Raw genomic sequence first — 20,684 nt, forward strand, 5'->3', positions numbered from 1 at the left:
ATGCAACATTTACAAAAGTATTGGTATCAAAATGGACTTGAAGTACCAAAAAGTAGAAAGTATTCAAATGTATAACAATATTTTTGAAATATATTTTGAAAATAGCCGATCACAAATTTGAGCTTGTAGATCTGCTATTTTCAAATGGCCGAAATCTCTCTCTCTCTCTCTCTCTCTCTCTCTCTCTGACATGTGCAGTCGTAGGTGACTGCACTTCGTAATTATACACACACACACACACACACCTGACATTTACAACGTTTCTCATTAGTACTGTACAGGTTTTCGTGCGTGTGTGCGACTGTGCGTGTGTGTATCAGTTGACCGCATACAGTCCGTTGCTCTCTCTCTCTCCTTTCACCTCTAATGCACATCACCTGTTAAGGTGAAGTGATTTTGCAGTCGCCACGCGCTGCTGCGCAGTGTGCTGCTACAGTGGTGTGTGTGTGTGTGTGTGTGTTTGTGTGCATGTGCACGTGTGTCTACGCACTATACATCTAGCCTATATATATTGATCTATAGTAAAATGGCTTCTCACATTTACTGTAGTCACAGTCCTTCTCTTTGTCCTCTTTCCCTCTCTCTCTCTCTCTTCCCCCCTTTGTCTCTCTCTCTCTACCCCCCCCTCTCTCTCTCTCTACCCCCCCCCTCTCTCTCTCTCTCTCGTTTTGCTCATGCAGCTCGTTAACTGCCACCTTGACTGTTCTGAATTCCTTCTCTCTCTCCGTCTCTCTCTATTCTGCTCATTTCCTCGTTCGATCTTCCCTCTCCCCTTCCACTTATCGCCTGTGCTCGTCCATTTTCACACCACATTCGCACACACACACACACACACACACACATGCCCACACACGCGTGCAGTCAAGCACACACACACACACACACACGCTCATCTCTGTCTGTCTCTGTGTCCCCAGAATACATGATGGAGGACATGGACAGTGGTGGTCGTGCGGTTGACGAGCCCATTCGCCGATGTCCCGTTCCTGCACCTCGAACCTCGGTCCCCTCGCCCTGCCCCTCCCCCTCCCTCAGACACAAGAGTGAGTACATGCACACACACACACACACACACCCCTGTGTGCACGACCAAATGCATTCGACGGCATTCCCGCCCATTTTGGGCGGGAACCCCTTTTGGTGTTAGCATTATGTTATGCTTTAGCTATTGAAAAATAGCAGATCTACAAGCTCATCATAGCGCGCCACCGAGTTGCGCGCTACGAGCTTGTAGGGGCCGATTCATACTCCTATTTTACCGCTGTTTCGGCGCTGTAGTGCCGAAATGATTTCGGCTCGTCAGAGATTTCAGTAGCACCGAAGAGACGACTTTAAGACGGTACCCGCCCCCCCGAACCTCAAATGACGTCAAATTGTAGGCTCTACAGAGCCGAACCGACTTTTATTCGGCTCTAAAATAGGAGTATGAATCGGCCCTTAGTCTGCTATTTTTGAAAAATCGTGAAAATGTGGCACAAATCTTTGAATATATATTTCAGATCGAATAGAGATAATTCTGGGGGTCCTTGACATGAAAAAGGTTGAGCCCCACTGACATAGAAACATGGGTTTTTCAGAAAAAGGTTAGGATTTAGAAGACATTTTTTTATTCGACTTAGTCCAAAATGGGTTAAAGACCTGGAACACATCTGTGTCACCTTATAGCTTTTATGTAAAGAAGGAAAACGATATGCACATCCCAGTATCAGAATACGGTGCTGGACCCAAAAAATTACTGAATGAAGAAAAAAGTGGAATGTCCGCACACGATATAGTTCTGCTCCACATATTATTATTATTTCAACCTAAATACAACAACGTTTCGCCCCTCCAGGCTTTCTCACGACCTTATAGCTTTTAACCACTTTTAACCTTTATTTTAAACTTTAGCTGTTGGAAAAATAGCAGATCTACAAGCACGACACGCTGTGCCGTGCTATGAGCTTGTAGATTTTATTTTAAAAATCATAAACGTGTGCAAATGTTTGAATATATGTATATATTCTTCCACAGCGAACGTCTTAAATCTTTGCTTCTGGGGGGTCCCTGGAACAAGATATTTTGAGATTGGTGTTGGCGGCAAAATAAGTAACGTTTTGGGGCTCCTTGACATGAAATGGTTTGAGAACCACTGATATTGAAACAACATCCAGAAACCTCGTACTTTCAAAGACATTTGTAGAATCTGGTCTCAGCCAGGGCTACCAAAACAAAGCCCTCTGCTGCTGATCTGCACAAGGTGAACAAAAGCTCCCCTAGTGGCGAGGAAATTATTACTATTTACTACCACTGCAGCTCAAAGATCCTGCTATTTGTCCCAAAGTGACTGCAAAAAGAAATGCTGCTATTTGTTTCAAAAAAGCTTTATACCCTGTATAACATAACGACACAATGTGACACAGCTGTTTACAAAAGGCTGTAAGCCCTCCGACTGTATGTACTTTCCCCATTTTCAGCTGTTTTTATTAGATTTTGACACTTGCTTTGGCAATGTAAACCTATGTTTTCCCATGCTCCTTTGAATTGAATTGAATTGAGGGCCAGTACTCACTGTTTCCTTGACCAACACTGCCCCCTGTGGCCCACAGTGCACATTGCGACGTGCTGCTGCTGATCCATTCGACCTGCCACTGTGACTGTCTGTCAGCACACATCCCATAATAATCACCTCCGTCACCATGGAGACCGAGGGAGGGAGGGAGGGAGGAAGTGATCAACGCATGCCTGAACACGTGCGTGTGTGCTAGTCAACGACTTGCTGACTTGCTCACACCACAGTTTTGGTCATGTTTGCTAGTGAGATATCGACCACATGAGCTGGAGAGTGGAATCCAATTCCAATTAACTCTAACCCCTGTACAGTCTAGGTTATTATTGTGTGTGTGTGTGTGTGTGTGATGGGGAAAGTGGGGTCGAGAGACAGAGGGTTCCTTTTGTTGGAATTCCTTCCTCTTCATCCCTCTTCAGTTGTGCTGCAGACTGCAGTGCAGAGTCATTTGTCCGTCCTTAGTCTATTGAGACCTGAGACCAGATTCTACAAACTTCTAAATCACGACAGTTCTCTGAAAAACCTCATATAAAACTATTTCATGTCAAGGACCCTAAAAATTATATGCCATCCGAAAATATGGCTATCATGTTAATCCTTTTGTCAGTATGTGAAACTGCTGTGATAAACCATGTGTTATGACTCGAGTGTATGTGACCCAAGTGCACAGCAAGGAAGGGGGGGGGATGAAGAGCACAGAGCACCTACAGCACACAGATGTGAAGTCGATGGGGGGGCGAGACGTAACACCATGTCCGAGACAAATAAAACTAACTAACATTTTCACAATTTTTCGATAATGGTTCATGTGGTTAAAACCTAAAGTGCGTTAATGCATTCCAGGCTACTGAGTGGCAAAAAACAAGTGGGCTTTGACAGCCCATTACATCCAAACAGAAAAGTCCTACTATGTGATTGTATTAAACTACGCTAAACTCTGCCACTTTGCCACGCACTTCGCCACTCCAGATGACGTGGTGACAGGCAAACTGTCCAAACTCCTCCATGACATTTGAATTCCGGACTTTTCCGTTATTTCTATATCGCTGTTTTGACCTTGAGTACTTTTTCCACGTCCAGATGACGCGGTGACGGGCGAGTTGTCCAAACTGCTCCATGACATCAAGAAGTGCAGAGACCGGGACTACTCGTTCGAGGAGCTCTGCCAGACCATCTCGTCTCACTCCATGGACAGCTTCGGCAGCGGACGCACGTCGACGGACGACGACCGCAGCGAGCGCTCCAACGGCACGCTGACCCGCGTCGGCAAGGTACGGCACGCACGCACACGTATGCACACAGGCATGCAGGCAGGCACACGTACGCACACAGGCACGTAGGCACGCAGGCAGGCAAGATGGCAGGCAGGCGTGCACGCACACGTACGCACACAGGCACGCAGGCAGGCACCCAAACACGGTGAAATAGCATGCTTTGTCAATTCCGTACATACCCTCCGTCACAGTTTACAGAGAGGATCATTTCAGTGGAATATGTACGGATTTTGGGGTTTTCTTGGTGTGTATCCATTGCTTTATTTCATTTCAGTTATGGTTTTACATGATTATATACATTTTACTTTGTACTTTTTTTTACATAATCCATAACAGAAAAGAAAAGGAGCAAGAAGCTCACAACGCCTCGCAGTGAGCTTGTAGTTCGTCTATTTCCACAACATTTACCTGTCGTGCTAAATGTAATGCCTACAATTCCAAGTGCTTGTCAGTGTGTTGGGGGTCCCAGTTCAAATATGATTACATTAATACAAATAATCAATTAATAATGATTCCAATTTTCAGTCCTATAATAATAATCTAATAAATCAAAACGTTTTTTTTAAATAATGGCCCAAAATGTACAGTATTTTTCTACTGTCTATTAAACATGGAACAAAGCATGGAAGGAAGCTATGTTGAAAGGGAAACATAATTATGCATGAAAATGTAATTCAGGTTGGTTAATATTTTTCTCATAAATTCAGAGACATGTACAGTCCACTAGTATGTGAAATGTGTGTGACGTGACGAGACATCACCAGTAGTGTAATGGTAGTTTGTGTAATTCACCACAAGGGGGCACTGTCAGCCAGAGATATTTCACCAAGCCATAAATAAACAAATCAAGTGCCCACTTGTTGCTCATGCACACTTGATTTAATCTCTCATTCAGAGTGACTCATGAATCATTCTCTAGTATTTAATGTTTGTGCAGTGGTGGAAAAAACACTCAATTGTAGAACTACTCTGTTACAAGTAGAAGTCCCGTGTTCAAAATGTACTCTACTCGAGGACAATTACAAACGTTTCGGCATCAAAATGTACTCAAGTGCTAAAAGTGAAAGTACGTCTCATTGCGACTCATTGTGAGCTTGTAGATCTGCTATTTTCAAATGACCGAAATGTATATAGGGTTGAAGTGGTAAATGGATCGTTTTCTAATCAAAATTAATATCTCCAAAGTAACTATTAACTAACATTTTCAAATTATTGTAGCGGAGTAAATGTAGAAATTTTGGCTCTGAGATGTAGTGGAGTAGAAGTAAAAGTATTTGAAGGTGGAAATACTCAAGTAAAGTACAAATACCTCAGAATTGTACTTAAGTACAAGTACACTTTACGTTACTTTCCAGCACTGTGTTTGTGTGGCGTTGGTCATGCCAGCTTGCACTGGAACACAGTGTTAGACATGTATAGTTTTAATCACTCGTAACTTCATTCTCACACCATCACTCAGTCCTCACTCACTCACTCTCTCTAAATGCTGGTAGAGTTGGTAACCAGCAGTTGTGGGCGGCTGTGGCTCAGGAGGTAGAGCAGGTTGTCCAATGATCGAATCCCGGCTCCTCCTTTCCACATGTGGAAGTGTCCTTGGGCAAGACACTGAACCCCACATTGTCTCCAATGAGTCGGTCGGTGTGAGCTGAATGTGGGAAGTGAGGACACTGGCGTCGATTGTTAGCCGCTTCACCTCCCAATGTATGAATTAATGATTGAACCATTGTAAAGCGCTTTGAGCACTTGGAGAAGCGCTATAAAAATGCAATTCATTAACCAGATGGACCCTTATAGATCTTTAACTCTTGTGAGCGTAAAATTAAACCAAATAATTTCACGCTCTCAAGAGTAAAATTATTGTTAAACATCTGCTTTCGTTTAATTTACAAGTAGTCTACATACGTACATACATACTGTTATTTTGATCAATTATTTGCCTGTTTTCTCTCATAGTGGACACAATCTCATCCAACAGAAGAAAAAAAATGTTTCTAAAATTCCATTAAATGGTGGTCCGTGGCTCAAATGCCTAATAAATAATGGACATTGATATGAAAAGTGTTGAAAACCACGGACATACCTGACAAAATCGCCGGGATTATTACGTTTATTTTTGGAACACAGTGCTGATACGATGCCAAGATTTGCATATGGGATTTCCAATACACACACACAGAGCTAAAGTAATTGAGTTGTTCCAAGCGGCACACACACACACACACGCACACGTACACACAGAGCTAAAGTAATTGAGTTGTTCCAAGCCGTACAGTGGGTGGTTTTATCAGTTAGCAGCAGCGCAGTGTGACAGAGAGGCTTAAGAGCGTTTTCAATTCCACTGTCCAGGACCTGGAGAACAGGGGTCATTTATCACAGTGGCACGCACGCGCACGCACAAGTTTGTTCTGGTATCCTTGTGGGCAACTCTTCCTCAAAAAAAATACAATTTATACCTTGTCTGGGGGGATTACCCCGACCCTAAACCTCACCTCTTGGCGAGAACCCCTTTTGGTGTTTTATCCCTTCAGGACGGGAACCCAGTTTTGGGGGTTCTTGTTGCTATGTACAGTATACAGCAACATGACATTTTTGAAATTTTCGAATAATCATCTGAAATTTGAATTTTTCAGAAAACATAGGTCAGTATTTAGAAGGCATTTTTAGACCTCAGTCCTAAATGGGTTAAATGTCTAATCCTAAAAAAAAAAGATATAGCCTACCGTATAGTTGTATCCATAGCTCTATAAATATATATTTTTTAAATTGACCCTTTCTGTAACGTGGACGAGAACAAATTATGGTCCATTCTGAAAGGTATTACTATCAAAGTGGGGTGTTTGGTCCCTGTGGACAGTACACAAAACCACACACACACACACACACACACACACACACACACACACACACACACACACACACCACACACACAGAGATGCGCGCAATGATCAACAATTGTTCTTTGTTTCCAATATTGCATAAAATTCAAATATGAACAAACATACCCTTAGCGTTGCAGACACTCAGAGCATATGCACATGCCTATTATGCAGTACACGTACATTAAACATGCACACGCACACGCCTCTCCACTCAGGGTGTAATTATAACAATCCATCTCTCTGAAGAAGTATACCTATTTATATTCCATTACTGGCATTCTTCTCACTGTGGGTTCATGTGCTCTCCCTGGGGTGGAAAAAGTACTCATTTTTTTTACTTGAGTAGTAAAATAGCCGATCTACAAGCTCACAATGCGTCACATCGCTATTTTCAAATGGCTGAAATGTCTATAGGGCTGAAGTGGTTACTGTTTTGTAATGGTAATCAAAATCTACGTTACGAAACTTGTCATATAATTGTAGTAGAGTAAACGTATAATATTTGCCTCTGAGATGTAGCCTAGTGGCGTAGAAGTAAAAGTACAGGGAATTGGAAATGCAGTACTCCAGTAAAGATATCAAAAAGATTACAGTAGCCTACTATATTAGTACTATATATATATATTAAACTAACAAATTCCCAGGACTGTTTTAATAAGCTGCATGTGTTTCTCTCTCACCTGTAGCGGCCCACCCCGCCTCTAGGCCCCGCCCCCACCCCGCCTCTAGGCCCCGCCCCGGAGGAGGAGTCAGAGAGGAGCTGTGGCCCCGTGGGATTCTGGGAGGCGCTCACGCCCTGCAATGGCTGCCACAACCTCGGCTTCTCCAGCCCGTCCCAGGTACACACACGCACACACACACACACACACACACACACGCATTGAAGGAAGCATGAGCTCAGTTCGGGGCTCTCCCCAGGTTGGCAGAGGGAGAGTACTAGCGTCCAGGATATAGCCCTACAGCTTAGGCATTGGCACCAGGTGAAGAAAAAAAAACGGTTTACAAAAACACTGTGGGATAAAACATAATATAAAAGAAAATCACACCCGTGTGAACTGAGTGGTGCAACTCCCCCCCCATCTCCCCCCCCCTCCCCTCTCTCTCTCTCATTAGCAGGCAACTATCTCTCTCAGCACTATCTCTCTCTCTCTCTGTTTCTGGCACAACAGCGCCCCTACTGGTACTCATTAAAGTCACATAGTCACGGACATTGCTGTTCCTTGGAGTGGTTTCACCACTCAAAAATAATTATTAAAGAGTTCAAATGAAACGTGTTTGTGAGAATATATTTACACTGTGCAACATGGGATTCGTAAATCTCCAGTAAAAGTGGTACTGGTACTGCTGCCCAGTAATCATCATCAATCATGCGCGTCATTTATAGATTGGTCATGGGAAGGACTGTACTGTACGTACAGTACGGTACCCTATGTCCCATACAGCCCTACACATTAGCCACGTACGTATAATACGCACACAATCCACACGCGCACACACAGAGCAGGGAAATGATAGGTTAATGTTCCAACCAGCCCTATACATTAGCCACGTACGACGTACGACCGTACGTACAGTATATGCACACACTCTATACACACACACACACACACACACACACACACACATGGAGTGGTGAAATGAGAGGTTAGTTATATGCAGCCATTGTTCTTCTGAGTAGTAACTACTTTCTGCGGTTACCGTGGGAACAGAAGGAGTGAGATTCGAGATTGAGCGGTGCGTGCGTGGCAGTATTTCCTTCCACGTCCTCCTTCGCCCCGTGATTAACTTTGCCCTGTGTTTACATAAGAAAGCAATATATGATTCTGAAGTTCTCAGTCACCACGACTGACTTCAGTCATTTGGATTTAATGGAAGGCTGCCACAGTGCAAATGTAAACACAACCTAACAGGACTACAACTGGAAATTATTATGGCGATATCTGTACATTCTTGTCTCGCTGCTTCCGGTTTATCGTTTCTGCTTGAGAGAGACTAGATCCAGGCAGGAGGAGGGAGTCAGGTTAGGCCCCTATAAGAATTCTGAACAGGACCAAGGACAACATGGACCTTGTTTACACATGTGCAGAGTGCTGCGCTATGAACTTGTAGATCTGCTATTTTGGAAAGATCTTGAAAATGTGTGCAAATCTTTGAATATATATTATATATATTTCCACACTCGCTCCCTAGCCTAGGGCCATAAATTACTCTTGTAGAAAAAATAGCCGATCTACAAGCATAGCCGATTTACAACGCATTTTTGAGCTTGTACTGTAGATTAACCACATTTTTGCTATATTCGAGTTGAAATCTTGAAATATTTTTTGCTATTTTTGAATTTTTTACATTTTTATGTAATTTCAAATGCCTTTAATTATACTTGTGTTGAGCATTGAGCTACTAATTTAGACTGAAGTAATTAAAGCGGGTCATGTTTGCATGTTGTGGAATTGTAACGGCTGAAACCAATATATCCGTATTCTGACATTAACCTAAGGGCCACAATAAGTGAAGGTGGGGGCCGCCAGTTATATTATATCAGTATTCTGACATTAACCTGAGGGCCACATTAAGTGAAGGTGGGGGCCGCCAGTTGCCCACCCCTGGTTTAGAGAGAGAACCAACTCCATCATGGTGATCTCCTGCACATGGCTTGTTTCTCTCCTCTGCTTCCACTGTCATCCTTCATCCCGTTCAACGGAGGAATAGAGCTTTCCTTTCTCCTTTTATAGCTGCAAACAGCTGTAGACCCCCCAGCTGTAGACTGTGTGTGTGTGTGTGTGTGTGTGTGTGTGTGTGTGTGTGTGTGTGTGTGTGTGTGTGTTTGAGCGCGCGTGTGAGACGAGCTTGTGTTAGCGATGGCTGACATATACAATACTCTTGTCTGTGTGTGTGTTGCTGGCTTTAGACCTAGCTGGCACGACGCCTAGCATTAGCAGATTGCACCTGGATATTAGATTGTGTGTGTGTTAGAGAAGAGTGATGGGGGAAAGAAATAAGGAGTCTTTATGCTGTAGCATGTTATTATGAAATTAACGCAGTGCTAATTTGGCGCCGTAATTATGAGCAAAGTCATTCAACTCCAACTAAGGAGCTACTATCCAAATTACCTCACCGCTGCTACACTGTCGTGAGTGTTTAGGGAGGTTTTAAATGTGTATTCCCATGCTTTCTGCACTTCTCCTAATGGGCTCTCGTAACATTCCGCCTTTTCATACTCTTTTTATTTTCCCCACCTGACTATCCTCTCTCTCAATTTCAATTAAATTCAAAGGAGCTTTATTGGCATGAGAAGATGGCAAGATAAAACGACAAAATGAACGTGAAGAAAAGGCGGCGATCGGAGCACTTAAAAAGGTGTAAACATGAGTCGAGGGTCCTGCCCTGATGAAGACTCCTTTGCGAGTTGAAACATGTTGGCTTTTAAAACATTTTATAATAAAGTACCTTGATTTTATTATTTTATATCCACCCTCTCCTCATTTTTACACCTTTTTGAGTGCTCGGATCGCCGCCTTTTCTTCAGTATTCCACTCCCACAGATCTTTGTGGGAGTGGAATACTGTCTACTACCTGTCTACTTTTAAACTTTTCTTGCACCTCCATCGAGCACCTGGTTGATTCTCTTCTTCAATCAAAATAAACGTGTAAACAGAGCTGTGTTACATTAACAGTTTGAGTAATACTATCTTGTGATAGTATTCTCTCTCTCTCTCTCTCTCTCTCTCTCTCTCTCCATCTTTTCCAATTTACTTTTTATTTTTGCTTCTGTCTCCCTTCCTGTTTACTTTTTTTTTTTTTACTTAAATCTTTTCTGTGTTGATTCTGTGCATACTGTAGTTCATTCTCTCAGACATCCATCCATCCTTCGACATTTACATGATAGACACGCATCTTCCAAGTGCTTGTAGATCGGTTGGATCGACATTAATATTATATTTAGTGTGGAGCAAAAAAGAACGGCGGCCTAATGCAGAGCCCTGAGGAAATGGTTAAGTAAGTACAGTATGTAGGCCAGGAGGGGTTAAGAGAGGGATTAAGTATAGTTATAAGATTATGTTCAGATACTAGGATGTGTGCGTCAAGCGCATTAATTACCACAGTGACTTTCTGTGGTTGGTCCTGTTGCCTGACGCTCAACAGCATCGCTCAGTGGTTCTCAACCTGTCGGACGGGACCCCCAGGCGGCTCCCCACATGACAATTGAAGGACTTTTAAGACCTTTTTAATGGGGCGTCAGGGGGTAGAGCGGCCGGTAGAACAGCCAGATGGGGAAACGTGACGTCTCGACCAGAAACGTTTACATGTGGTGAGCGATGCGAGACAAAGTCACACATGACATCCAAACTTTGGATGGATGACGATCAACAAGGACGGCGCTCGTAGTTTTCCGAGTTATGGAGCTTTGAAAATCCTACTTTGAACCGAGGCAAATGAAAAGATCCCATAACTGGTGGTGATGGAGGCGTCGCAACATCGCAACCGGATCAATGTAAAAAGCTGCTTCATATGTGGAGTTTACAGGGGTGTATGAATATGTACGTACCTGGCCGATAATGTCCCATAGCTGCGGGGTACGAATATGTACGTAAAACGGAATTGGAACGACAAAATGAAACAAACAAACTATGGCAGAACTTGCTGGTTTTCTGGGAAGTTTTCAGTGATGGAAGGTTTTTGGGTTACACTCCACGAGACGAACGGAGCCAAGAGAGACCTGGCCCAGCGGTGGTGGCACCGTTGGATTTGATTCCAGTCTGTCTTTGATCTGTCAAGTCAGAACACATGTTTCTGTTCCTGCGCAGCTAATGAGATAAGTTAGTTAGTTGTGCGTGCGTGCATGGGTGTGTGTGTGCATGCACGCACGCACACACTCAATAATTCAGTTTAGATAAAATTGTTTGATTTAATGAATATTAAGTAATTTATACACACACACACAGCAGGGTTACTGAACTTTCCCGCTGTCGAAGTTAATACGAATCAACGATCAGAGAGAGAGAGAGAGAGAGAGAGAGAGAGAGAGAGAGAGAGGGGGGGAAGTCAAAGAGACTAAAAGAAGCTTCAGATAGTGAGTGGCTGGTACGGTTGCTAGGCAACGCAGAACTTCATAATCTCTGAAGCGTGGGATCCTCGCCCACTGTTCCCATTGACAAATCACTGCCACCATCAGGTGCACACACACACACACACACACACACACACACACACACACACACACTGTTTCCTTGACGCAGTCCTTTCACTTCTTTGCCATATTTCATCTCCCCTCTCAATTCAATTTCAATTTCAAAAGGCATTTATTGGCATGATAAATATGTTTTACATTGCCAAAGCATACAATAAAACAAATGTCAACATTGCGCACACAGAGACAACAACAAACATCCCAACAATAATGAACAACAAGCAATACAGTAACAATGAAAACTAGATAAAGTGCCAATCGGCACAGGTCTCCACCAGGGCAGGTCAGGTTGTGGCCTCATGGTGGCGCTATAATAGGCCAATGTGAAAAGGGTGCCATTTATTCTTGCCTTGGATGGCAATTGGAGGATTTGAGGCTTTTTGTTCAAAATGGGCCAATCCTGAAAACGTTGAAAGCCAATGTTAGCCAATTAGGATGGAAAATGATATATCGGACAGATCCGTCTTGAACACATGACTATAGAGATAGTGTGTAAGCCAATCAGTGTAGAATCTGAGAAATCCAACAGACTCGTCTTGATCACATGACTACAGAGATCATGTGGTGAGATTTGGATGAAATCTGTGCGACTAACATAAGCAATGTGTTTTACAGAAATCGGCCTCAAGGTGGCGCTATAACCGGCAGATGTGGAGGGATGCAGGGACAATGTTTTTCCATGGCCTCTAGGGAGTGCGCATACATGAGTTGTATACAGATCGATGCAGTTATAGCTAAAAACAGGAATTGGCCTGTTATAGCGCCACCGTGAGGCTGATTATGGGAAAAAAACATTGGCATAGTGGAAATGTGCGTGTATAATTTCACGGAAATTGCACACGGTTTGTGATTTGTGGCATTTCTTCGAAACGGACCAATCGTGTGAGCTTTAGAAGCCAATCTTAGCCAATCAGGATGGAAGATGGGAAATGGTGCCGCTCCGTGTTGATCACATGACTATGGAGATAGTGTATACCGAATTGTGTGATGTATGGATAAAATGTGTACGAGTAATCTACAGAGATGTGTTTTGCCTAAATCGGCCTCATGGTGGCGCTATAACAGGCCGTTGAGGAATATTTGGGGCAGAGGTTCGTCGTTGGCATCCAGGGAGTGTGTGTGCAAAGTTTGGCATGGATCGGGCCAACGGTGCCGGAGATTAGCTGGTAACGGACGGAGGGAAGGACGGACGGACACACAGACACACACGGACGGAGTTCAAAACATACTCTCCCTCCTTGCCTTCGGCCTGGTGGAGACAATAAATGAACAAACAGTTACAGAAACATAACAACAACTTAATGACCCTGTTCAGCCAGATATACCTGGCTCTTCTGTCCACTGGCTGTCCCTCAGTTTACTCCACACGTATTTTGCTGCCAAAAATGTGCATTTGGCCTGTTCTCCCAGAACATATTGAAGTGATGAGTTATTAATGGTGGATTCAAATTCTTTATATTTTTCTTTAAATTTAGGGAAGAATGATTCTCTGTCTTTATATTTGTCACATTGTAACAGAAAGTGTAGCTCTGTCTCCACCTCCCCTTGAGAGCAGAGTGAACACAGTCTGTCTTCTCTAGGCAGCGAGTTCTGTCTGTGTCTGTCTGTTTCTATTGCCAGGCGGTAGTCACTGAGTCTTTACATAGTCAACATCTTCCTCAGTTTTGGATCACTAACAGTGGTCAGGTAATTTGCCACTGTGTATTCTCGGTTGAGGGCCAAATAGCATTGTAATTTACTTTGGGTTCTTGTTGCATTTTGATAATTTGGTTAGTGGTTGTTTTAGTCAGGGGTGGTGGGGGTAAGACTGAGGACCATCTGACTGAGGGGACTCCTGCTCATGTTCTCCTCTTGTCATTTTAAGTCACTATTTTGAAGGTGCTTATGGAATTTGAATGCTCTTTTCTGGATGTTAATTAGGAGAGGGAATTGGTTCAGCTCTGCATGCATTATTTTGAGTCCCAATTAGAAAATTGCTGATTTGCCAGGGGACCCCACACTTCACTACCATACAGGGCAATTGGCTCAATAATTGATTTGCCAAATTCAAATTGGAATATTAATTTTGACAGATTTTCTAATTATATAGAAAGCCCTTCTTGCCTTTTCCCTCAGGTCATTCACAGCCATATTCAAATTCCCTGTGGAACTCAATTTTAATCCCAGGTATGTGTATGTGTGTGTGTTCTATGTTGGTGCAGCCAAGTACAAATGGTTATCTGCTTCCCTGACATCTAGACTGTTTCTGGAAAACCATGCCTTTTGTCTTTTTCATATTGACTTTCAGGGCCCAGGTCTGACAGAAGTGTTGCAGATGATCTAGGAGCTGCTGTAGTCCTTCTTTACAGTTGGGCAGCAGCACCAGATCATCTGCAAACAGCAAGCACTTAATCTCTGTGTTGCCAAGGGTAAGGCCAGGTGCTGATGAGTCCTCCAGTGATTTAGCAAATTCATTTATATTAATGTTGAACAGGGTTGGACTTAGATTGTTGCCCTGCATTACTCCTCTACTTTGGGGAAATAAATCTGTTCTTTTCTTGCCAATTTTTACTGCACATGATACATTGCTTTAATAATATATGTCGTCGTCCCCCCCCCCCCCAACAACACACACACACCACTTTAAAAAAAATAGCAGGCCCTCATGCCAAACCGAGTCAAATGCCTTCATTCCTTATTCCATCAACACCACAATATTTTTTGGTTTGCAGAATCTGGATTTTGTCTATTAGTTCTTTTTCTGTAATTGGGAAATCTAAAGGGTTTTGTTGATCTTTAATGACTGTATTGAGTAACAAAGTTTATTGTTTGTGGTTTTTTTGTGCCAAATTAGGTGTATATAAATTATCAAAGTGACTCTCTGTGTCCCTGGAACAAAAATATATTGAGATGGGGTTCCACGGCCAAATACATATGATCCTGGGTGTCCTTGATATGAAATAGTTTGAGAACCATTGATGAGAAACATAGGGGTTTTCTAAGAACTGTCAGAATTTAGAAGGCATTTATAGAATATGGTCCTCACGCACTCTCACACTGACAAAAACTTGCATGCACACAATTACAAAAACTTGCAGCCACGCACGCACGCACGCAGCCACGCACGCACACACACACACACACACACACACACACACACACACACTGAAGCATGCACAAAAGCACAATTGCGGTACACTGTCTTCCAAGTAGCCTACAGTAAAAGAAAAAATGGAGTGGAACATGGACCGTCCTTGAGTACATGGGTGTGTGTGTGTGTGTGTGTGTGTGTGTGTGTGTGTGTGTGTGTGTGTGTGTGTGTGCGCACGCGTCCTTGAGGTAAATAGGAAGAGGAGAGATAAGGGCTCTGCATGACTCTGATAGATGAAGGCCACAGGAAGAGATTGTGTCTGCTGTGGTTCAATAACAACTGGGGGCAAACTAAACACTCTCGGCCCTACTGGTCAGACGGGGGACTGCAGGCGGACCCGTGGAGTTATGACGAGGAAACCCCGTGCAGCTGGGCTTTGACATTGAGTGCTCGTTTGCGAGTAGACCGTTCTTCCGGTTGCTTCAAAACGCCACTGAGCAACTTCCAGTGAAATTAATATTTCAACATCTGCATTACTTAATGTACAAGATGAGGCAGATTTTTCCCATTACTTCAGTCTCAATGTGGTTTTTACTGGTTAAATAAAGGTTAAATACAAAAATTACATTATTTTCGATATTGTCGATCTGCTAATTTCAGCTAAGGTTTTCCCCACCAGAATACGGATGGATGCTGGGTTTTCCGCGGTGTTACGTGCATGTTAAATCACACGTGTACAACAACACAGGCGTGACACACACAATAAGGGCTTATGTCATGTGTGTCTAGTTTTTTATTATCCTGCCTTGTTGCGCAAATGCTAATATTTAGACAGGAAATTACAATTACAGAAGATTAGGAGCATTTCCACACGCTGTGTTTATCGATAGTGTGTGCATGCGTAAACATGGACACTGTCTTATAGACTGTTCATTAATGTATACACACACACACACACCTTATTGTGACACACATTCCAAAACGCTGACAGTGCTCTCTCATCATCATCCCTGTTCCACGTGCACTGTGCACACACTCAGGTTGACGTGCACTGTGCACGCACTCTGGTTGACGTGCACTGTGCACGCACTCAGGTTGAGGTGCACTGTGCACGTGCTCAGGTTGACGTGCACTGTGCACACACTCAGCAGGGCTTCCCCAAACTGCTGGGGTCGTGTTTGTCGGGGACCCAAACATAGTGAAAATAGCCGATCTACACGCTCAGGAGTCAATGTCTATGTCAGCCTCATGCGTACTTGCTAATGCCGTTCAGAGCGTCACTCCAAAATGTTGTGATTTGATTGGGTCTTCCTCTCTGTACCTGTGCACACTAGTGTGTGTGTGTGTGTGCGTGCGCGACCGTAGTAGTTTCACAGAATTCACTCTCAGTATAACTGACTGGTCAGAAGCATGAGGTCCAGAAGCATTCCGTTGCTCTCCCCAGGTTGGCAGAGGGAGCGTAGACTAGAGCCCAGGATTACATTGATTAGTCACTTGACCATAGACTGTAAAAAATATGGACAAAGCGTTCCCCGGGTCTAACATGAACGTAAAATGAAGCCTGTCAGTCCTTGCAATGGAAGTCGCCATCTTTCTAGATCCGTTTGGGCCCAGCTGGCCCATTGGCTGGCCCAGACAACGAGGCGGGACTAACCCCCTTCTTCTTCGTTGGTTTTTATTTTGACTCGAGTGGGTGGGGGATCCCGTTCATAGACTGTAACGGTAGCCACGCCCCTCAGAACATGCGCGACTTTATGGTAATTTATTTTATAAATGGGACCATCATTTTCCAAAAAGAATATTATGACATTAGAAATGAGACTTTAAACTAGTGACTGGAAGCAAAAAGTATTCATGACATAATACAGTCTAGGTGAAGTTGGGCCCAAATACATGGACTTCTATGGGGCTATGGGTTTTTTTGGGCCCAATGACAGCGCCACAACAGGCCATTATATGAACTTTCAGGAAATCCCGATTTCCTTGTGGCTTCACAAAATGTCTGTCTGACTGCCCCCCTGCACTTGACACTGGGTGAGAAAGATGGATTACAAAACCATGTGATTAAAAAAATTAACTAATTACAAAAATAAGCTGAGTTGCCATGGTTACCATACCATCTCCCATGACGACGCCGGTTCAAGACATCCACACAGTCTATGCTGTAAACGACATGAAGCATGTTCCTTCTCGGAGCGCAAGAAATCTAATCTAAAACTGGGCCATATGGAATAGTAACTCATCATCTTTAATATTTCATTGGTATTTTTCGTACGTGATTTGCAGTTCGATTAGATCAGTTAACACCCTTATCGTCGATTTCTCTGAATTGCGTCTTGCATTTCCAGCCATATACAGTATACTCTGTTTCACATAGAGCGGACATATAAATAATTTAGCAAATTACAACAAGATAAATGATCTCCAAACAAACATATTCATAGGGCAACGACATACAGTAGTGAGCGACGTCCCTGCTCACGGGAGGCCGAAGACAACCGCTGCTCAACTCAAAAGGTTTTTCAAATGGCAAATTAAGTTGTCTGCATTCTCGACCATGCAAGTGTTTTTTAATCACACGGCTGACGGAGTGCAATGGACCCATTTCTCAAACATTACAGTGTGTGTGGGAGTTATGGTTTACAGAGAATAGGACGGCCGCGCTCAAAAGTGTAGGTTCCGTTGACGGGCTTTTTCAACGGGTTAAACTGTCAAAATTCTTAGGGCTTATAAAGCGTTATCATTCATGTTCTTAAGCCATTTTGGACTGAGGTCGATAAAAAAGTATTTTTCATCTCTCTCTCTCTCTCTCTCTCTCTCTCTCTTAATTTCAATTCAAAGGGCTTTGCATGAGAAAACATAGGTTTACAATATTGCCAAAGCAAAAAGTGGAACAATTTGATCAAAACAAAATGTACAGTATGCACTGTATAATTAAAAGTCAGAATCTCCAATAAATATATTTATATGCACCAAGATCTCTCTCTCTCTCTTTCTCTCTCTCTCTTTCTACCCCCAGTGATGGTCTCAGAGGGTCCATTGTCCTCTGGTGTCCTGTTCCGCTGCGTCACCCCCCCTCCCCACACACACACACACACACACACACACATCTCCAGCCCAGTTCAAATAGCCTCCGCGAGGAAATGCCAGCAAATTATATCTGCTATTCATATCTGATGGCCTGTGTGCACTTTCTCTGTACTGTGGGAGCGAGAGAGACAGGGTGGGGTGCACTATACTGTACTAAATACTGTACTCACGAGCTTGCAGATCTGCTCATTTTGAAAGAAATCGGGAACATGTGTGCAAATCTTTCGGGGGGGTGTGAGGGTCCCTCCCTGGAACAATCTTTCTATCTTCAGATGGGGTTCGGCGGAAGGCCTTGGTAAGAACCGTCCTCGGGTCTTCCATGGGTTAAGTTGTTAAGTGAGCGAGGCAGATTAGAGTCACAGGTTGCCGACCATCGGCGGACGTGACCTGAGAAACGGCACGTTTCCTATGCCGCGTGCTCACGTATACGGACAGCGCACGTGGGCGCGCTGTCACATGCACAGCGCGCACAGAGTTGAGGGTCTGTCTGTCTGTCTGTCTGTCTGTCTATCTTTCACCACACATGCAGCACGCACGCCCCTACACTCACTTATCGCACAGAGACACATAAACACATTTGCGCTCACACGCGCACGCGCTGGCTCCGGCACTGACTGTGTGATCTGGCGGCGGGATGGATGGGAGCTCCAGAGGACCTGCTCATTAGTGGTCAGAGGAGCAACACACACACACACACACACTCACACACACGTATACACACACTAGAGCGCTCTGTTTGGCCGTTCCCTTCCTGTCTGTAGCGGAGACACAAGTTCTCTGTGTCCTATCTGCCCCGATAGAGAGAGGAAACAGAGAGAGAGACAGATAGGAGTGGCGACGAGGGAACACGGTGTGTGTGTGTGTTTGTGTGCGTGTGTGTGCGCGCGCGCGTGCGTGCGTTGCATGTATGTGGGTGGGGTGTTTGTTGGAGTGACTTCTCATTCATTACAGCAGTGGAGTCTGTCACACACTGCATGCGTCTCGTCGAAAACCTGGTCTTCTTCTGCACTCTCACTTCGGGATCCTCCTGACAGACAGACAGACAGACAGACAGAGGAGCGGTCAACAAGTAGCGGTTAGACTATAGTCACGCACATCGTCGGATTATTCTTGTGAAGGCGGGCGGGCCTTCTCCTCGGTCAGGCCGGAGCGTCAAGGATTTATTTCCACCCGAGGTTCTCTGAGGAGCTGGTTGTGGGAACGGTACAGGGCTTGACCGGACCGGCTGCATGAACTGCATGTGAGTGTGTGTGTGCGTGTGCGTGGGTGTGTGTGTGTGTGTGTGTGTGTGTGTGTGCGACATGAAGTAAAGAGAGAGACAGATTGCTCATTAGTTATTGACTCTCATCACACAATGCCTTGCCTTTCCTGTCTTCGGACTTTCTTGTGTGTGTGTGTGTGTGTGTGTGTGTGTGTGTGTGTGTGTGTGTTATGCGACAGGAAATCCCTACTTCAGCCCAATGCTCTCCACTTCCTCTGCCTCCCTTCCTCAGAAACGGATCTCTTTTCTGTTCTCTCTGTTTGTTTTCTGAGGATACAGAGATGTTCTGAAATGAGGCCTGCAGACAGATACAGTGTATTCTATCCCCCCGACTCATGTATCGCTTTTAATAGAACATATTGGTCATTGGTTGATGACCGTATTCTGACTTTTTTACGTTTTTAAGATTTTTCCTTTCTTTTAAACTAAATTTTATCCCTCGATATGTGTAAATCTTTTATTTTCACCCAGTGTCAATTGTCTAGTGTAATCCTGGGCGCTACACTCCCTCTGTCAACCTGGGGAGAGCAACGGACTGACCTCATGCTTCCTTCAATTCATGAGAACTATAGTCCAAGTTCCTTGCACCTGGCAGGGGTGAGAGTAGCTAGAGTAGCTAGTAGCATAGCAACTGAAGTAGTTATTGTAGCACCACAATCATTGTAACTACTTTATCCATTTTGTTGGCTATTCAAAAATAGCAGATAGGCCAACAAGCTTTTGAAAAATATTAGAATTGGTCATTTTTTTTATCATTTTTCATTTATTTTGACATCTCTTCTTCTTCTCTTCTGGGGGTCCCTGCTTGGCACGAAACAGTTTCAGATGGGGGGTGCAATGTCAAATACAGTACATCAATTGACCCAGAGATCTGGCACATGGGTCGGGCTCAGTCTAGATCAGTGGTTCCCAAACTGTGACCCAAAACAGTGAAAATAGCAGATCTACAAGCTCACAATGCGGCGCAAAGTGGCACATTGTGAGCTTGTAGATCTGCTCATTTCACTACTTCTTGAACATTTGTTTGGTAATTAATGGAATTTCTTTGATTTTTCTTTGATTTCTTAATGACATTGCAGATAAATAAATACGGAAACCAGATATAATCATTAGGGAAGGTGTATGCATGTACTATGTGTACTATATGTAAACTCTTCATTTCCATTTTCCAGCCATTCAGTTGCAACATTTTTTTTGTTGAAAATACTTTGGGGACCCCCCAACATAATTTGGCGACCCCCTGAGGGGCCGCGACCCACATGTTGAGAACCCCTTCTCTAGCGGATACTAGCCTGCTTTGATCTGTTCACGCTCTCTCTACTTCCATCCTCCAATCATCTCACAGTTTGTTCACCCTCTCCACTTCCATCCTCT

At 43.9% G+C, this 20,684-nt stretch overlaps 1 protein-coding gene across 1 annotated transcript in view; it reads left to right on the forward strand.

The window, feature by feature from the left end:
* The window catches only part of anks1b (ankyrin repeat and sterile alpha motif domain containing 1B), a 252,885-nt gene that overhangs the window by 110,148 nt on the left and 122,053 nt on the right, over positions 1 to 20,684 (forward strand). The window contains exons 8-10 of the mRNA XM_080757040.1: positions 918 to 1,043; positions 3,629 to 3,819; positions 7,388 to 7,540. Coding sequence (XP_080613166.1) covers positions 918 to 1,043; positions 3,629 to 3,819; positions 7,388 to 7,540 — 470 coding nt within the window. The remainder of the gene's footprint in view (positions 1 to 917; positions 1,044 to 3,628; positions 3,820 to 7,387; positions 7,541 to 20,684) is intronic.

Source organism: Protomyctophum bolini, assembly GCF_963924005.1.
Source record: "Protomyctophum bolini genome assembly, chromosome: 23".
NCBI lineage: Eukaryota > Metazoa > Chordata > Actinopteri > Myctophiformes > Myctophidae > Protomyctophum > Protomyctophum bolini.